The sequence below is a fragment of the Opisthocomus hoazin genome, chromosome 15, assembly GCF_030867145.1.
Source record: "Opisthocomus hoazin isolate bOpiHoa1 chromosome 15, bOpiHoa1.hap1, whole genome shotgun sequence".
Classification (NCBI taxonomy): Eukaryota; Metazoa; Chordata; class Aves; order Opisthocomiformes; family Opisthocomidae; genus Opisthocomus; species Opisthocomus hoazin.
Genome location: NC_134428.1, coordinates 14225956 through 14250671, shown reverse-complemented (window position 1 = coordinate 14250671; position 24716 = coordinate 14225956). Strand labels below are relative to the sequence as shown.

The 24716-nt window shown below is 47.2% G+C and overlaps 1 protein-coding gene across 5 annotated transcripts in view; it reads right to left on the bottom strand.

Moving 5' to 3' along the window:
- Positions 1–23397, bottom strand: part of PIGQ (phosphatidylinositol glycan anchor biosynthesis class Q) — a 38101-nt gene extending 14704 nt beyond the window's left edge. For 3 of the 5 annotated variants that reach the window (XM_075436486.1, XM_075436488.1, XM_075436489.1), the window contains exons 1-8: positions 23079–23147; positions 18326–19026; positions 13108–13239; positions 11795–11915; positions 6324–6450; positions 5158–5311; positions 2452–2563; positions 493–573 (exon numbers count right to left, since the gene is read on the bottom strand). In XM_075436486.1, the coding sequence (XP_075292601.1) occupies positions 493–573; positions 2452–2563; positions 5158–5311; positions 6324–6450; positions 11795–11915; positions 13108–13239; positions 18326–18999 (1401 nt within the window). In that variant the 5' untranslated portion in view covers positions 19000–19026; positions 23079–23147. Of the gene's footprint in view, positions 1–492; positions 574–2451; positions 2564–5157; positions 5312–6323; positions 6451–11794; positions 11916–13107; positions 13240–18325; positions 19027–23078; positions 23148–23310 lie in introns of those variants that run through there. The other 2 variants (XM_075436490.1, XM_075436487.1) reach the window with 2 other exon arrangements.
- Between the last annotated feature and the right edge of the window lie 1319 nt (positions 23398–24716).

Below are 24716 nucleotides of genomic sequence, written 5' to 3'. Positions count from 1 at the left end.
AAGGGAAGACTCAAAAATGATGTTGAAAAAGCCATGTGATGGCCACTGTCTATTAGAAGATATTACTCCAAGCAGGCCTCAGAGACGACTGGTCATATTGGGGGAAGAAAAGTAATATAAAGAAGTCCAACCCGCTGAGCATAGCCTGGCTGAAAGCATTTAACACAGCAAGTTAATTTCCTGAAAAAAAGTTCTGGATCAAGCTAGAGGGGCCGCCAACCCAGACATGGGACGGAAAGATAAAAAATGACTTCCAAGTGAAGGAGAGGGGAACATCTTGTCCCACTGACAGATTTGCTGGGAATTCCCTTTGCAGAAACACAAACACATATCCTGAATTCCATGCTTGGCCTACAGGGGCTGTGTGACAGCCCTTCTTAGGACACCCAGACAAATGTATGTTTTCTTTGTGGATAACAGTAAACAACTAGGAAACCTTCTTTTAGTGTCTCAGAAGACAGTATATGACTATATTCAAGGGTTAAAGCTTACCAAGGTAAACACCAAGTAATACAGTGCAGTTGTAGGCAGAAGGAACAGCAGGATTGTAAATAGCAAAGTGCCAATAAATAACTGGGGGAAAAAGAAACACAAACGATCATTAGCACAGCAATGGCAAAATAAAATAAATACAAAAGAATAGGAAACTGTGAGACAATGAAAGTTTGCAAGTCTCCTTAATTTTTCTTTTTTACTCCCTATGTGAATAATGCTGTTACCTTGAATATCTTTGGTACTTCTTCTCTCACTGGGCCTTTTTAGAATGCTCCTTATTATAAGAGTATGTTTGGAAAGATAAATAAGCTGGATCCTGACAGCATTTTTCCCTTTACAGACAATACTCAAGATTTCCTATTTCAGCCTGGCTTCCTTAGGGAACAAGACTTACATGATCATGCTGTTTGTCCACCCCCTACCCCTGCAAGTTTTAAAGCAATTGGTCAGTTTTCATCAGGAAAAGGTGGAAGGGTACAGAGAAGTAGGAATTTGGTAGGGAATTTTGTAGAGAATTGAGAAGTATTTTTGTTCCTCCTTGTCCTATTGGAACAAGCAGCTTGGGAAAAGCTGGCAAAATTTGCCTGACAAACATTCCCAGCAGCAGCAGCCAGCTGGTCAGTCCAGACACAGAACTTTGGCCTCTTGCTCAGTGGGAAACTGGGAGAGAGAGAAGCTGGAGTTACTGGGGTGGGTGATGCAATATTCAGAGGATGAAGGAGAAAAATCCATAGGAAAGCAGGTGTCATTAGCTCCACTGGCCACAGAAAAAGCTATTTTTATTCTGGGCCAGCCCAGTTGGTGTAAGTCTAACTAATTCCAACTGGGAGAAATGCAGATTTATGACAAATAGGGATCTGACTCTTCAATATTCAGTCACCACTTCGAGAACAGAGAGGCCACAGGGACACACGGTACTGCCACCTCTGCAAAAAGAGATCATGGCCACATTATGAAAGAAAATAACCAATACAGCCCTGTCACAGAGGTGGATCAACATCCCAGCTTTACGCATGTAATCAGAAATAGATCATAACCCAACCCATTCTCTTCGCAACAGTTGTTTCTCCCCTCCTCTGTCACTCCACTGCAGTTGCTTAACATCTCTGAAAGTCTTTTCAGGTCTGCTTTGAATGCCTCTTCCCAACCAGGCCAGCAACACAATTCCCACCGCTTCTGGAGCAGCAGGATGAAGCCTGAAGTGCCAAACCAGATCTCCTCAAAGCACACAAGGATCGAGCCCTGACGCAAACTGCCTTCCTGGCACAGAGGCCCTTACTTTTCCATCACTGAAGAAACAGAAAAATAGCTCCTCCACTGTGGCGTAAGAAGCTCAAGGTTATCTGTTGCAAGAGAGGGAGAGGCACTGGCCTTGGAAGTTACCAAATATTATTGTATTATTTTAGTGATGTTTGGAACTGCCGGTGTGGAGTAGTTCAGGCTCTGCTGAACTTTTGCACAGCATTTTGGAAATTCAGAGCTTACAGTGTTTCACAAAAAACTGCCTCTGCTGCGTGAGTGAGAACGTGTAGGCCAGGCTCCAGGACAACGTGAATGAAATGGGGCCTTTTAATAGAAATGCTGGCATATCTGTTACTGTGGCAACACTGCTGGGCACCACTTTTTAAATTGCTTCCCTCCCCCATTCCCATTCCCCTGCTCCAGGAGCTGTGAGCATCTGCAGCACCCACTGCAGCTCACCATGGTGCCTTGCAGGTGCTCAACACTTGCTAGAATTAGGCCCCCTGAACACGCAGAGGAGTGAAGGGGTGCTGCAGAGGAGCAGAGTCCAAGCATTTGGTTGAAGAGCCACAGATGCAGAGTGTCAGGGCAAGCACTTGTTCTGGGCACCACAGAGTCTCCCGTGGCTTCTGTCTCGGTATTAGCCGAAGCAGGTTAGAATCATATTGCCTGTGGGCAGCATCCCGCAGCAAGCCCCGGGCGCTCCAGCACTACCTGGTCCAAGTCATAGGAGCAGGAATCCACTCGCTGCCGGAGGACGTTCCACTTCTTCCCACGGAACAAGCGCCAGAGAGATGACAGGCCGTAAATCTTCAGGCAGTAGAGCCTGAGCAAAGAGAAGATACTGCGCATCAGAGCTGCGAGCTCCCAAGCTTCAACACAAAACAGCCGTCACCATTACACCCCTGTGCCCACTCACTTACCCACGCCGCAGAACTCCGAGCAACAAAAGAAATCAGCCCGAGAATGACGCAGATAAAATACTAATTGCTCAGTCAACTGTATTTGGGCTGGTCCATAGCACAGGCAAAGCCGGCTACTGCAGACAGCTCTGGGCCACTGGCAGGCAATGGCCATGCCAGGCCTGCGGCTGCAGCAAGGCTCTGGATTTCTGCTCCTGTTGATGAAGAGGCTGGCATATGGGAAGTGGCAAGTACTGCTGCGGGGTGGCCCCTGGGAGCAGCAGCAATCACCAGCCCCATGCTACCACCTTATCTTCAGCAAAAGAAGCAGCAAGCTTATTTCTCTGAGCTCACCTGTCTCTCCAGTTTAGGTCTGCCCTGTTCCCCTTGCTTCACACCCCTTCCACAGCAGGAGTCGCCAAGGTCTTACCCCTCACATTTGAGTCAACACAATTCAGTTTTGCCTCCGCAGCACAGGGAGGCAAGGAGAGGACTGTAGCCGTGCACTTTCTTTAGTCAACCATAACTTCAAACATCCATAAGAGGGGGAAGAGATCAACTAAATGGCTGGTGGCACCCCTTCCACATCCTTTCCTTAGGCTTTCGTAACTTGGTGCTACGACACTTGGAGCTACTTCCCTCCCAGACAAATGGCAAGCATGAGAGAAGCCTGGTGTTATAAGGAGCAGGAAACAGAGACATCTATGGAATGACATAGAGGAAAAAAGAGCCCCTGGGATGGAGGAGAGGCACAAAGAGCCCTGGGCAGCAGTGTCTACCATATAGGGATATAAAGAAAGGGGACACATCCAATCTGTGGGGCAGAACAGAGCCTGAGAAAGTCCGAGCTACAAAAGCCAGACTGGTTAACCAGCCTAGTTAAGGCGCGGAGGCTGCTCAGATTTCAAGGCAGCATTGTGAAAGCAGAGGCAAGGAGTCTTATCCAAGAGAAGAATCTGGTTTGAGGAACACCAACTGCTTCAAAGAATTGGCAGGATGCCCCCCGCCCGGCAGGCACAGCTTGGTGCATTAATCCCTAGGCAGGAGGGTTCCCAGGACAACTCCTCCAGGTTGCTGGTACACACTTGCCCTGTGGCTCTGACTAAGACCACACAGCCCCCTGCGCGCCCTGACATGGCACCAAGCGGGTGCTCCTGCTGTAGCATCTGCCTCACCTTCCCTGGCTGCCTGCACACACTTGCCCGCTCTCGCTTCACCGGGCGGTTTGCTTCAGAAGGGGATCTCAGGCTTCAGTAGCACCTGAACTAGCAAATTCTTGCACCCACTGCAGGAGTGCAAGGTGTTGTGGAGGCTGTGTTGATGCGGGTGACTGCTATCTCTTTGTGACTCTCCACAGGGGGCACCTGGCACAGCAGGGCCAGTTTGGTGCCAGCGGCAACATAACATATAGCTACTCTGTACTTCTAACAAACAGCCGAGGTGGGTAGACTGGCTCCCTGCAGTTCACAAGCGAAAAGCAATCAGCTGACAAAACGCTTTTCCCATTTCCACTCTCTGTACAATTAGGAGGAGCAAGGCCACTTCTCACAGACCAGAACAGAAATTCCAGTAATTAGAGGTGTTGGGAAGAGACTCCCCATTACTGACATTACTGATTTTTGGGTGTAAGCCCTATGCTTACAACAGACCCGATTCATCAATCATATCTCACCATTTCTAACCATTCCCTAAACTACCCATAACTAAAGTTCTACCATTTCTTCTGTTGTTTGCAATGTAATGCCCTCTGCTCACAGCCTGGGGAGGAACGATGACCAGTCTGTAATTTATAAGCCAAGAGTTCTGTTATGTATTACCTTGCCTCCCATCTCCTCAGCAAGAGCAGCTATTCTCCAGCGGCCTGTGTGACACCTCGCTGCAGTACATGTTAATGCAGGCCAGGAACAGAGCATATTGGTGATCTCTGTTTGCACAGCAACCCTGACATGCCCTGGACATGCCCCAAAGCCCCCTGCACTCCCTCAGAGCCTCTGCCTGGCCCTCAGGCCATGGGGCCCTACAGTAAATCCATGCTGTAATCCCAAACCTGCCATCTGTGCTCCACGATGCAGACGAGAACCTCTGAAGCAGGGAAGAGGCAGAGACTTTGGGGCTTCTCCAGAAGTACAAGGGTTTCCCTTTCCTCCTCCTCTCCTCCAGTTCCCCTCAAAACTACTGGGTGTGGTGTAACAGAAAAGTACTGTAAGGTTGAATCAGAGGGATGGGGTGAACTGCTTTCTTGTCCTCTGCCTGTCAGGTAGCTTTATTTTTCCAAGTCACTACCACAATAAATAAATATTTAAATGCAGGAGAACTGACACAGATATGTTGCTTGTACTACTGTGGCCGTCATTTCTACACGCATAAAAGAATGCAATAAATTAATTGCTGGCTAAACTGTGAATTCAATAGAACTACACCAGGACTGAATGCTCCACAAATTAAAGACATAGCCTAGGTGTTCAGTGGCCCTTCTCTCCAAACATACCCAAGATACAGCCAAGAGAGGTCAACTCACCTGGCTCCATAGACATAGAAGCAGTAGATGTGGAAGGTCAGAAGCGCAATGATGTCGGAGAGGATGCAGAGAGCCACAGTCAGGCCCAGGCAAGCTGACAGGCCGACATACCAGAGGATCATCTCAATGAACGGGGACATCAGGTGAATGTAGCCTAGTGGACATTGCAGAGTGTCAGTATTCGACTGAGACATCATCCTGCTGACACTCTCAAAAGACTGATTCCCTCTGCCCTAGAACATTGCTTCAGAAATCACAGCCATGAAAACATGGAAGTAAAACTGGAAAACTACTTTAGATGCCATCTTCTGTTTAGGAGGGCCAACAAAAACTCTCTTTACCCCCAGGTTTCTGTCCAGGTGTGGCCATTCCGTGAGGAGGGGAGGGCATGCTCAGTTTGAACAGAGCAGTCACCTTGCTCCACATGTGAGTTGCTTTTCTAGATTTGTGTCCAGGTTTCCAATTACATTTTTAACTGCACACATCAACCTTTACTGCAACCATCCCCCTTTTCCTCCTATTCCCACAAAATCCATCCCATCTGCGTTCTGTAAAATAAAATAGTGTGGAGGCACACAGTCTCTTTCATCATGAAAGTGGAGCAAAGTCACAGAAACGAGACCGTGCTTGATTGGTGAGCAAAGTAAATTAGTATAACAACTAAGGAGTGCATGTGCATAATGACTGTACTCCTCATCAAGACACTTATCAAGGATAACAAGAGTGTGTTATTTCAAGGAGGGACTTGAAATAATAAAATTGCACTAAGATGAAGTCAGTGACAAGACAGGGTTGGCATTTCTATCCCCAAAGCATGCTTCTCATCCCTATCCTATCAGCTGCCTCTTACATGGCAATGACTGTGAAAGCCTATGTAAGACCTAAAGCCTTCACTTGGAGACTCACCACTAATGGCACCAAGTAAGCAAGCTCCATCGTGACTTGCACATCTTGCAAAGCATCAGTACAAGCACTTTGTTTAACATGCATGACTTCCTTGTGTGGGAATCCAACTCTGGCTTGAGTTCCCACAGCAGGAAGACTCACAGACAAGTCTGTACTTGCAGTAGTGCATTGTGATTCATTATTCACCTCTAGGCAAACATTAAACACTCGGGAGGGAAGAGATGAAAAGGGAGGCTGAAAAGTTAAACAACTGCACTTACTAATCCAAAGATGGATGTGGTAAAGGAAGAAGCGGCCCAAAACCTGATCCAATGCTCGGTTCATTTTCAGTCCAGCTGGTGCTCCCATTAGCCACTGGAGCAGGTCCTGGAGCTCTTCAGCTACGTGCTACAAACACATGGAAGCAAGGCATCTGAGTGAAATAGAAGACTGCTACTGCACTGAACAGATCCAGCGCACTGTGCATGCTGCTCCCCCCGAAGTGTTCTTACCACACCCTTCAAACCAATGGAAAACAAAAAATCCAAATGACTACTTTAGAGACAACTAGTTAAATCAGAAATGCACCTTTATTGACTCCTTACTGAATGCAGATATAACAGCAGAGAGGAAGCTGGACTGCTTAATGGTCCCCGTGCTGGGAACACGAACTTCATGTTTGTTTGTGGCCATCTCTGGTGGACTTACGCAGTACGATTTCTTGGTGTAATCAGAGTACTTGAAATAGATGGCAAATGCTCATGAGCAAACCACCTTCATCGGACAGTCAACTGAAAAATTAGAACTGAGAGAGTAATCTAGCTATGGGGAAGGCTATCAGATTTTTAAAGGGGCAGGTGGGCTGTGCACTCATGGGCAAAAAAGGCAAATTTTTACCACAAAATAACCTGTATGTGTTTACACTAAGATGGAAAACACAATTATATAAACATACTTCACATATAAACAAAGTTTCTTGATATTCTGTGGTGTACTTGGCGAGATCAACCACGGTATATAGCACTGATCTTGTCTGTCTCTCTTGTAGACTTCATGGAGAGATACCCATGGCATCCCAGTAAAAAAGAAGCCTTCTGAATCATTGAGAACAAAGCCTGATGGAGATCACCCCCAAATCACCGAAGGCTTTGACTCACTATTTCTGGTGACTTATCCTAGGCTGATGTTCTTTACTGATTCTCCCCCTCCACCCCGCTACTCTGCCAGAGGTCTCCCTCGCAGTCGGTAGGGCAGGAGACAGGGTGGCTCTGCTCCTCAGTAGTTTGCACCTGACCTACTCACCTAAGCTGAAATCATTGGCGAAGTCCATTTACCAGGCTGTGAATTGAGGTAGCTGAGTGGTAACCTCCAGCAAAGAGGTGGGGAACATACCTGGAAGAAGTGAGCTCTCACACTGTCCCACATGAACAGATTGTGAGTAAAAGCCTTCTGCCTCTGAAAATCCCACTTACAGTCAAAACCATGCATGTGAATTGCACTGCAAATTGTGCACGTGCAGAAGAATGAACACATGCTACCTGAAGCTGATGCACTGTAGCCTACTTTCCTCATCAGTCACAACGATAATTTCCCCAAGGGCAAATGATTTCCAAGGAATGATTTAACTTTATATATTAATCAACAGGATCTTTGCAAAATGAGTTTGTAAACATTTACTTTTAGTGTACTGGCAAAATTAAGAGCTCCATCTTCAATTTATCCAAAAGGATTGCCTTTTGATTTCATTCATTTTCTCTGTCTCAACCTCCTTTAAAATATCTCACTGCAAGGTAGAACTGATCTGAACCCATGGATCTTACCTCTGTGGCTGAGAAGTGTTAGCTACTTTATAAATAGACTGTTTTTAATATTTAAAGTGTTGGACTGGTAACTTAGAAAAAGCATTTTGGGATTTTAATGAAATATTTAAATGCTTGAAAGCAGTCCTTCAGCAAGACTGTTTTTCAGCACTGAATGCTACTGTAGGCAGCCTGTCCCAGAAGTGCTACTAAATTCTGACAGGGGCACATGGCTCTGGGAAGGTGCCCTAGCTTGCTGTTATTTAGCTGGGCAAGGCATTTCAAAACATAGTCCTAAGGCATACCCTTGCAGGTTGTTTTCCAGCCAGGTATTTTTGAACTGATCAATAGCAAGCAGAATCAGAAAAGGTGACTGGGAGTCCAATTCTCCTGTTGCAGTCATGAATACTGAATGTGGCCAGTATTAATAAATGAGATACAGTGAATTGGAAGTGTTTCATAAAGGGGTGTAGGGACATCACCAAACTGGAGACTAAAGCTAACACGGTTTAGATGAGAACACTGTGGAAATATTTGCTTTACTGTCATGCTCTTCTTTCTAGCCCCCATATGCAGCTGGTCTAATGGTGATGTGACATCGATGGAGAAGGACACACAGTGCACTGTGGGTGGGCACTGTGGGCTGCACGGACTTGCTGAGTGGAGCATCTAGTGCAAGCCAGAGCAAGCAGATCCAATTATCTCTGAGACCCAGTAACATTTTTGGAGGCACAATCTACAATAAATATTTAACTGTTTCAAAGAGATTACAGTTTAAGAAAAAGACACATCAGCAAGGATGAAAGAGGTGAAGGAGAAAACAAGAAGATGGTTTATAAGCAGTTGTTCTTTTTAAAACAGACAAATGCCGTGCTTTGCATCGGGTATTTTTGAAAGAAGGCTGTTTTGTGGAAGGCAAAAGCAAGGACAACCATTGGGAAATCTGGTGGGAGCGAGAGGAAGGAGGAGGGTAGGAGTTGTGAGGGCACCTACAGAGAGAAGATTATTCATATTTTCCATTCTTGGATTTGAAAGCCTGTTCCAAAAATCAGTCCTTCATAATGCATACAGCTACTCGCCAGTTACTCCCTAGGTGTCTCTGAATCACATCTGCCTCATTTACTGACAAAAGCAACTTGTTATTACAGTCAGCACAGCGCAGCTCATCAAGCTGTGAGTGCTGCAGTCAATGATGTCTTGTGCATCATCAACAATTGCTAGCTAAGTGCTGATTTGAGAACCATTATATCAGGGGATGGGGAATGATGGCTGGGGAACATGGCTTGATCCTCACGTCAGCAGGCTGAGCTTGTGACCCTGGCAGTTGATGAGAGCCAAAATAACCTACCTGCATCTGCTTCCTTCCAGAGACACGTTTGCTAGGAAAAAAAAACCCTGAGCACTGTATCCAGTCACCACACAGCTACGATTTTGTCAATATTAAAATCAACCAATCAAACCAGCAAGGTTATATGTTATATAAGGTTAGTTTGTCATTATTAAAATCAATCAAATCAATAAGGTTAAAATAAGGTTATGTATATAACCTTATAATAGATAATAATCTTATTATAATATACATAATGTTCTGTTTACTAACAGACACAGAGATGTAAGGTCAATGCCATCCTCAAATCTGGGGCACCTATCAAAAGCAGAATAGCATTAGGAAGGGAAAAGTAACTCACTCCACACGTGAAAGTTTGCATTACTGAACTTGGCAACACATAAGCACTTGAGAAAGCCCAAGTGATGGGAATAATGCATACCAGATGGACACTCGGCAGCAAAGAGGAAACCTACTGCTGAATAGCTAAGGGGAGATTTTGCTGTCATACTGGAAAAGAAGTGGTGCTGGCTTGCACACCAAATGCTGAAGTCATTGGTATATTTTGGGATCACTCAGATCTGCATTTTTTAAGGCCTGCACATAATGCACGTAAATCAATGCCCACCGAAGGCAGTAAAAGGACTCCAAATGATTTTATGTCCACAGCCTAACATGCTTGAAAGAAGAAAGTAAGGCTGGAAAGTAAGAGGAGTTGTAAGTGGCCTGAATTGATAAGCATGGAGATATTGCAGAGAAGAAAGGCACCAACTAACGATGAGGCCACCCACAAAAGGAGGATTTAATGCTTCCAGGAAAGTAAGTAAACAGCTCTTGGTGACAGCAAGGTAATGAAGTCCACCCATGTAGAAGATATGGTGAAAATAACTGACACTATGATGCATAAGTTGAGTGACAGATGAGCTAAATTACTGAAAGAGGAACGGACGAGCAACTCCCACAAGCAAGCCCATCCAGGACAGGTGCTGGGATCGGATACACCTTGAGCATAGAGAGCGTCCATCTGCCAAAGACACTGGGCAGATGGAACCCCTCCCGGAGCCACCTGTGCAAACAGGAATGCAGCCAAAAGCCACTTCCTTGCAGACTTGTTAAGAAATCCGATTTCTAAGAGCTGGACGCTTACAGTAATCCCATAGGGAGAGCTCCAGAGAACTTTAACTTCTCCAGCTGAAGTATCCGTAACGGAAAAGACTTAGAGAAATATTTTTAGCATATAGCTCAAATACAAGAGCAAGTGCATTGCAAGAATTGTGGTCTTTTTTACCCCAACACTGCTGCTGAATAGCATCTGCAGCAATCCTTAAAACATGCAACCCTTAAAAATTTGACTACGAAAGATAAAAAAAATAGCAATAATCATGATCTACAGCTATACTGGACACTCCATATATGCTCTCTGAAAGCACAGCATGTACAAGAATGACGGGAGACCTACAGCTTGTAACAATTAAACGTTAGACCAGGACCAAGCAGACCATCATTAAGGGAAATGTGAGCTCCTCCCAAGAAAGACAGGATAAGTAGAAAAAATAAATTGCTGCTGAAATTCTCTCATCAGAATAAAGTTCCTCCCAACCAAGATGCTAGAGAAAGGGCAAAGAGCGGATGTTCTCCAGCTGCTAGAATGAAACCAATGGAAAGATCCACCTTCTCTCCCAGAAATTAAAGGAAAGCAGGCAGAGAAAGGATTAGGCTGTGCAACTGCATGACAGTGCTCAACATTGGCTGCACATGTATTCCCAAGACACAGAGCTATTAAAATGGAGCTAACTTCACATTAGTGGTCTGGTCTCCAGCCTCTGAAGCACATTATATGTTCCTTACTGCCACTAAACAGATGTATTGGAGTACTGCACCTAAAATGAGCCACCAGAAAGGCAGGATAGTATGACTCATACTTGTTCTTCATGTATTTATGCTGATGCCAAGGGATCTTAGTGGGCAAGAGGAGTCACGTTTGAGAAAATCACAGGACACAGCAAGTTTTCCTAGTTTACCATTTGTACACCAGAGCTCTTAGAGAGCTTAGGGAGGATTTCAGGTGTTTGCACCTGACTAGCAAACGCCCTTGGATTTCCCCATGAAATTCCTCTTCACAAGCACAGCTGCACTGCTTATCAAGTTTGACTTTTCAGTACTTTATCAGATTCAACCCAGGTCAAAGCTTTTTTTTGTTTTTGTTTTTTTGGGGTTTTTTTTTGTTTTTTATTTCCCCCCCAAACGCCCCATATGGCAACTATTTGAGGATACTTCCTGTCAACTCCAGAATAAAAGTATTCTGGCTTGCTAACCACTCAACCTGCAGCTGCAGAGCTCTGTCCAAGCCATAACTGTTACTTCAGGAGCTGGAGCAGCCCTCCGGTAAACATGTAATTACTATTCACTGCACACACAAAGCAGAACTGTGTTCCTTTTGAGCAGCCCCAGCAGGCTTGATTTGAAGATTTCACTGTTCTTGAGAGACCTAATTTGCATGATTTCAGACAGGACTCTCCCTGAAATCCTTGCGTCTAAGGCATTGCCTCCTTACAATTGCCCCAGGCATCAATAGCTGGTCAGTACCCACAGCAGGTGAAGGAGAAATGGCTTTGGCCAGACTTACATCTGCCACGGGGATGAGAGTGTCAGCAAGGTGACCAATTCGGTTCTTTCTGTACAGCCAGGACATCAGCAGTATCCCCAGAACCACATCAATCAGCAGAGAGACAAAGATGTTGGCTTTCCTGCATGCAGGACAAAGAGAAACAGTGTTAGAGAAAAAGGAAGGACAATGTTTAATGTTTCAATGACAACTGTCGGCTTCATTTACATAGCATCTTTGATGTCCCAGGGACACCAGGACAATTTACCAAAGAGGCACGGTGTAGAGATCTTTTGACTTTCGCTAGTGTGCTGCCACCTCTGTGGCCAAACATGGAGCCACTCAGAGCCTGCCACACCACAAAACGTTTCTTATAAGGGGAGTAGAGAGTGGGATTGAAGCTACAAAGAGGAATGTTAGACAAAGTGTGTGTATATATATACTCAGGAGGATTTTACCAATACTAGGGGCATCAGCATCTGGAATATCCACATCGAGATCAGATGGCTTTCCAAGCGACAGACTTTAGTTGAATTAGTAGTCAATGCAATAAATAGTGTTTCTGGGTGCATAAACATACCCAGAAGGTCTCCTGAACTGTCCCCTCACTGCTAGAGTTTCTGAATGAAATTCCATGACGTGAGTTATTTGGGAAATCAGATTAAACAATCACAGTTACTTTTGGCCTTCAAATCTGCTAATCTATTTTAAGTGTTCCCTGGGAGTCTATTACTGCAGGATCAGAAAATCACACAGAACAACACTTGCTGCTTAATGGCCATAGGGCATTCAATATCTGTCTCAGATCTCTGCCTCTCCCTGTTCCACTCACTGTGCTGCATGTTTGCTTTTCTGTTACACTGACTTTGTTACCGCTTTTGGAGTCTCTGGTCTGCAGTTACTGAAAGAAAAATTCCCCAAAAGAGTGGGTGAAAGAGGGGAGCATTTAAACTGTTCTGCTCTTATGGAAAGTGCCACTGAATACTGATTGCAGTTTTTGGTTAACAGCAGCATATGTGAAAGCAACGAGCCTGTGGGAGTAGTGACAGCAAAGCACTACACAAATGGGTGGAGTACAAGCTTTCTGTGGGCAATATCCTAGTAGCCTTTCCCAGGCTAGGGAAAAAGGCATGTATCTAGCAACAGGCATAATTAATACAAACAGAGTGCAGAGTAAAGATCTGCAAACTAGCAGGGAGCAGAGCAAGCAAGGCAACATGACACGGCGCAGTGGGACCCCTTAGTGCTGTGCAGGCACAGGATCCATGGTTTGGGTTCCCCAGAGGAGACAGGGCTAGAGCAAAGACATGCGTGACACTCTGTGTATTCCATACCTCATTAGTTGAGTCTGGTTTTGAGCCTTCTGGCTGCTGCTGATAACCTGGAGGTGCTGCAGGCGGTGTCCCAGCTGCTCACAAGTTGAGAGTTTGCTCCATAAGAACGACAAAGGCCAAAACTTCAGCACCCTGCAGAAACACCATGGCAATGTACCCTTTTGCTTTTGCCATGTACGAAGCTGTACAGTGTACAAACTCCATGCAAAACATTCAGAGTAAAGTTAAGGTTGTGCAACCAGAGACGATGTCAACATACTATTATCAAAGAGTATTCGATGTTAACTACTCTCTTGAAGGTTAACAGAATTAAGACAGCCTTTCCAGATCAAGACATCTTAAGGAGACAACCCAATCTCTCATTTCCATTCTGTAAAACCAAGTGCCTCGCTCTTCCAAGGAAGCCAGAACACAATCCTGACTCCACCCTGTGCTTTGGGATTGCACACCATTCCGAGTCTCCAGGAGGCTAGGGTCAAGGCAGTCGTGTGGACGGCGCAACAACACAACATGGTGCAACTGCTTCACAAATCCCAGTATTACTAACCCCAAGTCTCTGTCTACTGTGAGCTTGGTATAACAAACAGCTGTTTTCTCCCTACAGTTTCTGTCCCTTTTTCCCTCTTTTCTTTCTCTTTCACTTAAGCCTTTCCTTTTTTTTTTCATTACTTTCTAATTCCTTTCTCATTTCTATATCTCTCCACTGCCTTGCCAAGGGTGACCAGCATTACATAGATAACATGACATTTAGCATCTAATTAGGTTTCAATCCACATTAGGCTTGTAGGGGAGGAAATACACGGTTCTTTTTTTAAGACTCAGAAGAAAAGTACTAAATGATGCTCAATTATTTTGGGGAGTTACTTCTATTACCACTTAACCTATAAAGAAAGGAACGATGGTGATTTGTGTAGATTTAAATGACACCACTGGATGCAGGCCAGCCAAAGAATGCGCAGTAGTGGTACAGCAACACAAAGCACCATGTCTGCTGTGGGGAATAAATACTGATGTGGACATAATTTTGATCACTTCTTCCCTGTACACAACAGTTGTTCCACCATTTTCAGTGTTTCACTGTTTCTTATTAAGGGTCCAGGAATCTGTGTTCACTTTTAGTCACTTCCTTCATTTACTCTCTCTTACCACTTTGGTGTGTTCCTTCAGTTCACATTCATTCCAAAAGCCAAAATTATTCCTGGTATCCTGCTTCGCTTTTGAAATTGCCCAGCTGTTTGAATCATTAGTGAGCGTGGCCTGGGGACGTCCCTGCCATGCGTGCACGCCTTCCCCGGGCTGCATCTGGAGGACTTCAGCCTGTCGGCCAGCAGCAGAGTGCCTTCAGGACTAGCCAGAATAAAAAGCTGGATGGGCAGACTGGGGCTGCTACTTATACATTCTACACAAATCACCAGGGTATGGCTCCTTCAAAATCCTGCTCGGTTCACTGTGATTGCTATTCCCTTCCTCCCCCCATCCCCCTGAGCCCTTTCAACCACCCTTCGCGCAAGGTTTGTCAGCTTAAAATACAGAGTGCTGAAGTCCCCCCTTCTCCCTCCCCATTCAAATTTCAGACACATTGGTTTTGAAATACATGCAGTGTACTGTGAATCATTCTTCTTAATTTGAGGCCTCCGAGTTACTCAGCTCTTCGTTACAGCCTCCCACCTTGAAGACAAATGAATGCATTGCTCTTCAGCTGACTTGTCAGGAGGTGATATCTAAAGTGGCGGAGGAAAGCGCACCGTGCAGGGGAGGGAGGCACGGGGCACGACTGCACTGGCCACTGATCTCAGAGACCTGGGCTCGCAGATTCACCAAGGCACAAGTACAGATGACTTTTCTCTTCCAATTACAGCCCAGCCCAGTGGTTACAAATCCTGGTGTGGCAAACCTTTGCTAGAGCAGAGAATTGCACTTGAAATGCAAAGAAGGGGGAAGGAGAAATGTTCTACCTGTGTGGCTATGTACAGATGACTGAAAGTGAAAAAATACTGATCAAGCCAACAGCTGCCAGACCACCTCAGTTCAAGCAGAACGCAACGGCTCTGAGGCCCTGTGCTAAACACTGACGATCTCACCATCCTCTCCAAGCAACCTTCCGTTGCTGCTCCACAGCTCCCCAAGCTGGAGGCAGCTAGCTTGTGAGTCACCCACCCATCAGACACCCCTGGTCCAAGGAAAGGACAGTCTGCTGCTCTCTTCTGCCCGGGGAACGTCTTGCACAAGCGAGAATGATTTCCAAAGCAGCCTCTCCCCCAGGAGCACCCCCCAACATGTGCACCCACTGGAGCCTGCAACGGGTAAACGCATCTCCTTGATTGAACAAGATGGGCCCAAAAGACACGTCAGAGGTCTGTGCTTGTTTGTACTACAACTGACTCTCTTTTCTTTTCACTTAACATCAGGAGGACAACCTATATTCCTCTTGTATACTTTCTTCGGAAAGTAAATACATATCCTTACTTCTTTAAACAAAAATACAAACACATTGCAAAAAGCTCAATAGAATAGTTGCAAGATGGGCTATGGTAACTCTCATCTCTAGGAGTACTGAGGAAGAAAGCCAAAAATATTTCTTGCGTCGTCTTCTACCCCTATGCATACCAACTATGCATTGCCAAAAATGCTGCCACTTGTTTACCACACAGTATATAGCATGATTTTCAGAAGCACAATGGAAAACCAACCAAATTAAAAAAAAAAACCCACAAAAAACAGTGGTGCTGTGTCACTGCATTATTTAAGCAGCAGGACATCTTCAGGGTATTTCCAAATATAAGGAATTTTAGCAAGAAATTAACACATCCTGCATGAGCAAATCTTGATTTTCCAATTCAGAGAGTGGATTTTTCAGATATCAGATGAAAAGCAACCTTTCCAAATCTGGATCACATGCAAATATTAAAGCTCCGTTAACCAACACGCCTGCCCTGTCTTTTTTCTCCTTGCTAGAAACTCTAGGAACAACCCTTCCCTTCTGGATGAGGAATCAGAGGTCATGGTGTTTGTAAATGGACTTTTTTTAAAAGGAGCACAGAGAGTTTATTGCCTCAATACTAAATCACTCCGATGTCCCCAGCAGTGCACTGGAGACCTTCAGCGGTAACGGAAATCCTACAGACAAGTCCCTCTGAAGGATACATTGCAATGGCCACCCCGTAGCACAAGGTGGTGCTGAAGCAATGCCTTAATTCGAGACGTACAGGACTTGAGAGCGCTTGGTAAGCTTGGATGGATGTCAGTGCTCACTGCCAGGTGAGGCCCCAAGCGTCCGCAGCCTGAGAGGACATGACTGATCTCTCTCTTTAGCTTTTCAAAGCTGACTATCCCTGAATATCACAAAAACCTGGGAAAGAAAGCAGTCCTGTGACCAGAAGAAGCAGAAACCTGGTAGAACTTCTCTTATGGGACATCCTATCCCAACACAGGGAGGAGGGGATTGGAAGGGCATCTGCACTTAATGTTCTTGAACCCTCCCTGCCCTGTGTGTGTTGGCACAAAGGACGTTGTACCACATCACGTGGTAAACTGAACTAAATTACATTAAATGACTTAGAAGGTCAAGCAGGAGGTTTGTCATAAAGCCAGGTACTAACTTCTATTCTCTAAGACTGATGTTTTAAAACACCTGTAAGATAAGTAAATATCATGCTGATACTACGGGTAAATAAAACAAAGCAGAAAGAAACCTGTATCTACCTCCCAAGGTTAAGAACAAGTTCAGCCCGGGTTTATGCACAGCAAACCTCACATTCCGCCTGCTGGTACGTACAGCTGGATGCCAGCCTGGCTGCTGCTCTGGCTTAAAACGTCTGTACTGGGCTTAGGAATAGAGTAAGTCAGAATATAGCTGCTGATAAGCCAGGTAGCAGCTATCTGTGCCCAACCTGCCAGACTCAGCTCGAGCTTCCAAGTTAGGCTTAGACTGTGGCCTTCTGGAGATCTGTGAGACTTGGGCTGAACCTGACTCTAAGCCTTTTCGGAGTCCTAGCACTGATGAAGGTGGGCAAATCTGACCTTAAGACCAAGTGCCTAGGCAGAAAAGGATCGTTCTGTTTGTTGGCAGTCACACACAGTCCAGGGATAGCCAGAAAAAGGACCTTCAGAGTTAACTCCCAATCTTCTACCCAACCACTGAGTTCTGACTTAATTACCGTTAACAACCATTTATGCACAGTCAGTGCCTACAGAGCAGTCCAAGAAACCAGCGGACCCTGATTATACCAGGTTTGGGTTTGATCCTAAATCTCGTCCAACAGAGGAGTCAAAAACGGGATAGTTTTCCCTTTGCGTACCAAAAGGTGTAATCCAAGTGTTCAGAAAATCTTTGCATATGAAGAATTTCACTGTAATTTTTCACGACAGTATCATACAACTGGAAACCTGTTACAAGACTCCATTCCCCATACCCTTAGGCTGCACTTGAGAAGATTTATCCATGAATACAATAGTAGCTGTTATCCAAATTTCATCAATCAAAGTGTCCCTTTGCAGTGTGGAACCTGAACTCCACTTCCCTCTCTGGCATAATCTCACTAGGCAGGATGACCAGATGTGCTACCAAGCTTTACATGCAAAAGCTTCTCTCCTTCAAATCTGCTCAGAATTCCTCTTCAGTGCAAGCACCTGGCACATGTTACACTGGAAGCATCTATTCAGTGTCATGGTTGTTACAATGAGATTTCACTAGCAATTCATGCAGACCACCATTCCCTGTAACCTGCTTTAAGGTCCCAAGGTTGCAGCACCACTGACTTAGAGAGATGACGGATTTAGACGCACTATTTGCTGTTGTTTCACAGCCGCAGAGGGATTCATAGCAAACTGGGAGTAGGGAGTCCTAGCTATCGAGCCACTAAGGAGATCCTCATGTCCCTCCGTCAGCCATGGAATAGCTGGAAACCTAATGCTTCAGTTCTAATGAAACTGAAGTGGGGCTGAGCTAACCCTGCTGCAGCTGGGGAGGAGATCAGTGCCTCCCCAGAAAACCTCCCAGCTCCTTTCAGAGGTCTGCTATACCTGCAGGAGCCTTTGGCCTTGTGTTCTCAATGCAGCTCCCCAAACTTTAACAGCAGCTCTGCGGCAGCCTGTTTTCAACAGAAAGATTTTGTATCAACTGTGTTTCTCAATGGGGTTAAGCAGGAACCCTGCAAATGGCTAAACATGAATTACATTTCCATGCAAAACATAAGCTGACTGATGGCACATCACTTACCTGCTCCTGCAGACCCCGGAGATAAGTGAAAGCAGGAATGTCAGCAGCATGCACACAGGCACAGAGGCCTGCTTCATCAGCTCCACAATGATACTAGCTTCAATGCCATCCGACTGCCAGTGGGTCAATTTGATGGGCCCATCATCATATCTGTCCGTCATGAACAGTATCTTGCTCTTCGCAACTGTGTCAAAGATGGCAGAGAGCTTTAAAGCATCGTCTGCCTCCTGGTCAGTGGAGGTAGCTGTGTCCAGAGGGGGATGTAGATGGGAAAGCATGACTTTGCGCTGGTCATAGTATACTAAGATTATTTCTTCCTCCTTAAGGTTGTTGGAGTGTTTCCTAAGGGCAGAACAGCTCCAAAATTTGCTGTCTCCCTCTTTGCTTATCTGAATCCATGGCTCATGAGAGAATATTGTCCCAAGGTCTTCCAAGAACTCACTCAGACTCTCTTCTTTCTCCTGTTTGCTGTTGCTCCATGTGCCGAGCACAGAAACACTGACTTTAGTCACCCGTTGGACTTCACTGAGATACTGCTTCACCTGGACAGGAATAAAAGGGAAATGGACGACGGCAAGGATAACAGCAGAGCTCTGTTTTGAGATCCAGCAGCCGATCAAAATGCCACTTTCTGCTGAGGAGCAGCATGATGGAAAGAAGACCTTAAGTACCATGGCAGCAATCCTGGAAGAATGGTATACCTGCCCATAAACACAGAAATAAAATTTGAGAATGATGATTAAATGCAAGGAAAACTTGAGCTGACCAAAGTCACTAGTAAGGAGGCTCAATCAAGTTTTAACACACTCAGTCCAACCGCTCACATATCGACATTAGTGACAGGCAAACAGACACACACACATCACAGAAGTATTTAGGGGGTTCCTGATAATCAGCAGTCTTTGAAGTGAGGGGCAGTGAGCCTGGAGTTTCTCTGCAAAGTCCTTTTCCATGTCCTCGAGCAGTCTTTTATGACGGTACACTGATAAGCACAGCTCATCAGAGCAGCCAAGATCAGGAAGCCATCCAGCCTCAGATCTTGGATCTGACATCGGATGCACTTGAGCATGTCGTAGAGAAGGGACCACACAGCAGCACACCGTGATGCCTCTGGGGAACATTTCCTCCTATTACTGACCATCAAATATTGGTTTATGTTATGAAGCCAGATAATTTCAGAGCCTCCTTTATCATCTAGGAACCCAGAGCTGTGCTCTGCAACAAACTCGCTGAACAACCTTGGTCAGATCACTCGCATCCTCTTGTCTCACTCCCCTCATCTGGAAACAGCACCGATAATTTCGCCTAAAGAGACTACAGAGGTTAACTGATTGAAGTTTACCTAGTAGTTTCAATTCATTAGATACAAGACCCTAAAAGAGGAGAAGCATCTCTGCTTTATCAGGGCTCTTTATAATATTTTTCTTCACGTCATTAAGAAAATGTCTCAATGCCTTTGTAAGGCTTTTACAAAAAGGAGCTGTGAGGCAGTTGACAATGTCTCTTTAAATAAGGTGGAGGTTCCTAACAGAACTATAATTGCAGTAAGGAGGGCGCTGGCGCAGAACAGTCGGCATCCAGCGCCTGTTGTCCTTTCCTGTCCTTCAGTGCTTTGTTAGAGATGTGAAAACTCTGCAGGCCCCCGAGGCTGGCTCCTCTGCGAGGGACCCAGTCAATTGGAAAAGGGAACACTAAGTATATTTATAACGCGTAGAGAGGATGCACAATGTGGAGGTCCCTGGTGGGTTTGTTTTTCTCTCTTTTTAATACGGGACAATTGATCTACTAAATCTCAGCACCTGGCAATTTGCTACGGCATGGAGGAGGCGATGGGGAAGCAGCAAAGGCGAGTGATTAACCTGCTCCCAGCCCGGCCAAGCACAGCAGTAGGAATGCCTGCTCCCGGATGAGTTGTCAGCCCCTCGAGGCAGCAAAGTGAAGTTTGCTCGGTGCACCGCTCGCTCCTCCAATGGGAAAAGCACCACAGTTGCTGCATTTGCAAGAACTGATGTTTTTTTCCCCTGGGACTGAATTTTCCCTTTCACTGCAAAACTGCAAAGCACACGCCAAGACTTCCCCTCAAACCGGTGTAAGGGTGCTCGTGAGGGTTCTGTTCGCAGCACGCTGCTGGAAGCAGACAGTGCTTGCAGGTGCTGAGGGCACCAAGCACTGTCCCTCACTGCCCCACAGACCTTCCAGCCCATGGCAAGATCTGGACACCACAGAGGACTTCCACCTCTCCCTCCCTGACCAGAGGGATAACCTCAGAGAAGTGCAGTCTGCGAGGAAGCAGGATCTCAGGAGAACCTCAAATAACGTCTTTTTCCAAAGGATTGCATGCCTCCAGCAGAAGGGGAAGGGAAGCGGAAAGACGTATTAAAGGAAGGGTAGAAAAATGGCAGATGGGACATCCCGAGACTGTAAGGGTGCAGGACATGGGCGGGGGAACGACCACAGGCTTGCAGGGCAACTGAAAAACGTCATCTTTCACCAGACAAAGTTTAATGACTACTAGAGCGAAACAGACTGAAAACAAGACATGTAAGCTTACTTTTCACTTCTGTTGAAATAGCTAGACTCAGATATTTTGTGTTGGTTTTTTTTCCTGAAAGACCACAAAGACTTTGAAGGACATGTATCGTATCCAAAAGAGTTCTCCTGACACACATGGGAAACTTTGGTGAAAATCAGCTAATGGACAAATTTAATTACACTGGCCTCTAAAAAAGTTTGAAATAAAACCTGCCCCCTACATTTTGCTTTTATTTCTTTTAGAAAGACTGCAGTTTGTCCAAGGATACTGGCCAAAACAGTCTTCCCTTCATCACCTCTCCTGCCTCCTTGCCTAACTCAGATTGTTAAAGAAACTTTATCAGGTGAGATGAGATTGCTTCACAATTTAGCTTTAGTTTTGAAAAAGGATTTTCACTTTTTTTACCTAAGACCCACAGTGATATTCCCAGTAAAAATGAAATAAATTATATAAATACAGGGGCTCTGAAAGGCAAAATAACAGACTGAACATGTCGGGAACGTACACACACACACATATGCTCAGAAATTATTTAAAATAACATGAATTTAGTTAGAGTGATAACATTCTAGCTATACTGCAGTGCCAAAACCTTATAAGTGAAGTTTACCAACAACTGAATACTCTAAAAATTGAAATTGAGCTCGATATTTTAAAGAGCCCAGAGAAAAATGAAGAAAATAAGTACATGAATGGGTTTTTTCAAGATATCTATTTTAATTACAAAAGCTACTACCAGTAATATCAGACAGATAACTTTTTAAAGTTGATTTTTTATTCTCCTTTTTCCTCAAGAGATGTCGCAGTTGTTTGAGAGCATCGCTACAAGACTTTTAGTGTCCCTGTACAGCCGTCCTTCTTACAGGTTTGACCATCCACCGGACATGTCAGAGAAGAATTATCAACTGACTCTTAATTCAAACCTATGTTTTTCACTGAGATCTCTTTTAAAGATAGCAACAATCATATGAGAAAACATTTCATGAAGGAGAAACGCCTCTCATCCTTATCTTCTGTAGTTTGTGAGTTTTTCCTCTTACACCTTCACCAACCTCTTAAATTAACTTAGTTTTATGCAGCTGACTACCTTGGCTACAGCTCAGGTTAAATGTGCCCAAGCACTCATCTGCCCTTTGGCTGCTGCAGGTATGGCAGAGACGACTCCAGACTGTACAAAATACATCAGTAGTTGAAAACCAGCCGATCAACTGTTCATATGTTAATATGGAATACGGTAGTAGCCAGGGAGCTGGCCTGGGAGCTCAGGCGGCAGAGCTGCTATTCCCAAATCCACGACTGGTCGTGCATCCTACTTTATTCATTCCAACAGACTGTTTGAAATCCAAAGTTGATATTTTAAATGTCAACACAGTCAACTGTTTCTGTTAATTTTAACATAAACATCCTACCAATACTCTTAGACCATGTTCATAAAGTGCCTAAAGTCTTCCAGATCTGCCCATTTCTGCTGGAAAGCCCCAGCTTTTTCCTGAGATGCCAAAGAGCATCAACACAACCATCTCGGGCACAGCAAAAACAACAACAGACACCACCTAAAATGCATTAATGCAACCAGCAAATGAAGAAAGGAGCCCAGGACTGACTTATTTCAGAACTTCAGATGGAAAAGCACTGGTGAACAGCGGGACGTGGCCCCAGCCTCATCGGGCCAGCTTCCCCATTGCCACCAGCCGTGCCAAGGGTGCCGACCCCTTGGCAAACCCAGGCCCGAGCACCCCGACATCCTCCCACGGGGTTTAGGGCCACCAGGCCGGGAGATACAGCAAGCGCTGACACGGCTGTCCCGGGGGAGCAGCAGCAGGGCTCTCCCACCGCCCAGCCCACCGACTTCTTGCTCATCCAGCTTTCTGCGGCTTCTAAACGCGATCTTAGGGCACGGGTGGGCTGAAACACAGCAGCAACGGCATGCCTCCTCCCCGGCACCCCTTGTTCCAGCCCAAGGCAGATTTAACCACCACCACACACCCCCCCGGCCCTGGGGCTGCCCCTGTCACGCCCGCGGGACCCTCCGCTGCCGCCCCGGCCCCCGCGATCCCCGGGCTGCCGCAGCTGCTCAGGGCTGACACCGCCGGCCAGGCCTCGGTGGCGGGTGGGGGGGCGGAACCCGCGGCCAGGCCGGGCCGGAAGGACCCCGCGGGCGGGCAGGCCTCCGCGCCCCGCTCCCCGCCGTCGCCCCGGCCCTGCCCGCCGCCCGCCTACCGCCCGCTCCGCCGCGCCGGCCGCTCCGGGGGGGGCCGGTTGCTCGGAGACGCCGCTGGCGCCGGGCTGTGCACCGACGGCGGGCCCGGCCGGTGCCGCGAACCGAGCTGCCGCGTTCCGCTGACACCGCACTCCCTCCCGCCCCGCTCCCCGTTCCCCCGGGTTTTTAGGGCCGCCTCGCCCAGCAGCCGGGGGGGGTTTGCAGCCGCGACGGGGGTCTGCCCCGGCTTACCGCGCTTACCGGAGGCTCGGCCCAGCGCCTGCCCCAGCGCCGAGCCGGGCGATAAGGAGCGCCCGCTGGCCCAGCCCCCCCCCGACACGGCAGCGCCCGGGGCGAGGCCGGGGCTCCCTTGTCCCCGCGGGTCCCCGCTGTTCCCGCTGTCCCCGTCCCCGCGGGCAGGGAGCGGGCGGCGGGCTGGGGCCGCTGAGGAGAGCAGCGGGCAGCCGAGGGGGTCGGCGCGGGTGCGGAGGTGGGGGGTGCAGGCCTGCGGGGCGGGATGGAGAGAAGATTTGGGGTTTGTTGTTGTTGGGTGCCACGGAATTGGGAGTAAGGTGGGCGAAGATAGGTTTTGTGGGAGGTGACGTGAAGGGCAGGGATGGCGCTGGCTCAGGCCTGTTCTGCAGCCCATGCGGGCAGCCGCCCTCACTGCTGCCGGGCTGGCTCCCGGGGCTGCCCCGCTCTGCAGGGAGAGGGGTCCAGGGGGGCACGCAGCGTGTCCAGCATCAGCACTTGCTCCAGGCCCGGGGAGGAGCGAGGGTCCGCTCTGGGCTTCGTTTGGTGTGAAAGATGGTGGCTGGACTTGGGTCTGCGACATCGGCAGAGGCCAAGGAGCTGTGCAGTGCCAAGCCCGTGCCGAGGACTGGAGTGGGGAGAGGAATACACCCTTCCCTCCGCCGCCACACCCTGCCCGCTCTCCCCTGGCCTCCGCTGATAAAGGCTGCGGCTGCCCGAGCCCCCGCGCCCGGGGAGGACAGGGCAGCAGGGCAGGCTCGGCTGCAGCGCGCGGGCTGGCATGACCATTTCTGCATGCCCGTGTGCAGTTTACTCTATGCAGTGGTTGTTGCTTCCCTGTAGAGGTCAGGGACGCCGCGCAGAAGGAGTTGCCTTCATTTTACCGTTCTTCTGAAGTCTGGTGCAAAACCAGACCGTGGCTGCCAGCTGCAGCCTGGCCTTACCCCTCCAGTCACACCCTGGCATGGGGAGGGCGGAACCATGGCCACTTAAAAACGATATGTGGGAAAGAGAGAGATTTCTATTATCTTCGCAAAAACACACAAGAATTGGAGGGCGTGGTGATAGCAAGTTTGCCAAGGCACCAACATGTGGCCAATTCTGAGTAGCTCGGTCCTCCTTTAGCTGCTCTTGTGAGTCCAAGAAACTCAGAGCTGGTCTACTACTTGCTTCTGCCATCTGGAAAAGGCAGTAAAGTATGGGGACAATGCCCATCTGTTGGAGCAGTGGAGCTCACAGCCCACCAGCAGACCCAAAGCTCAGCGGGGGTGCACTGGAACCAGCCCCGCTCCCCGCCTGGGTGCTAGGCTGGGGTCACCACATGGAGCCCCGGCGTTGATGGGGCTGTAAGGGGGCCTCACGCAGTACTTAAAGACTTTGACACAGTTCTCTCCTGCGTCTGCCAC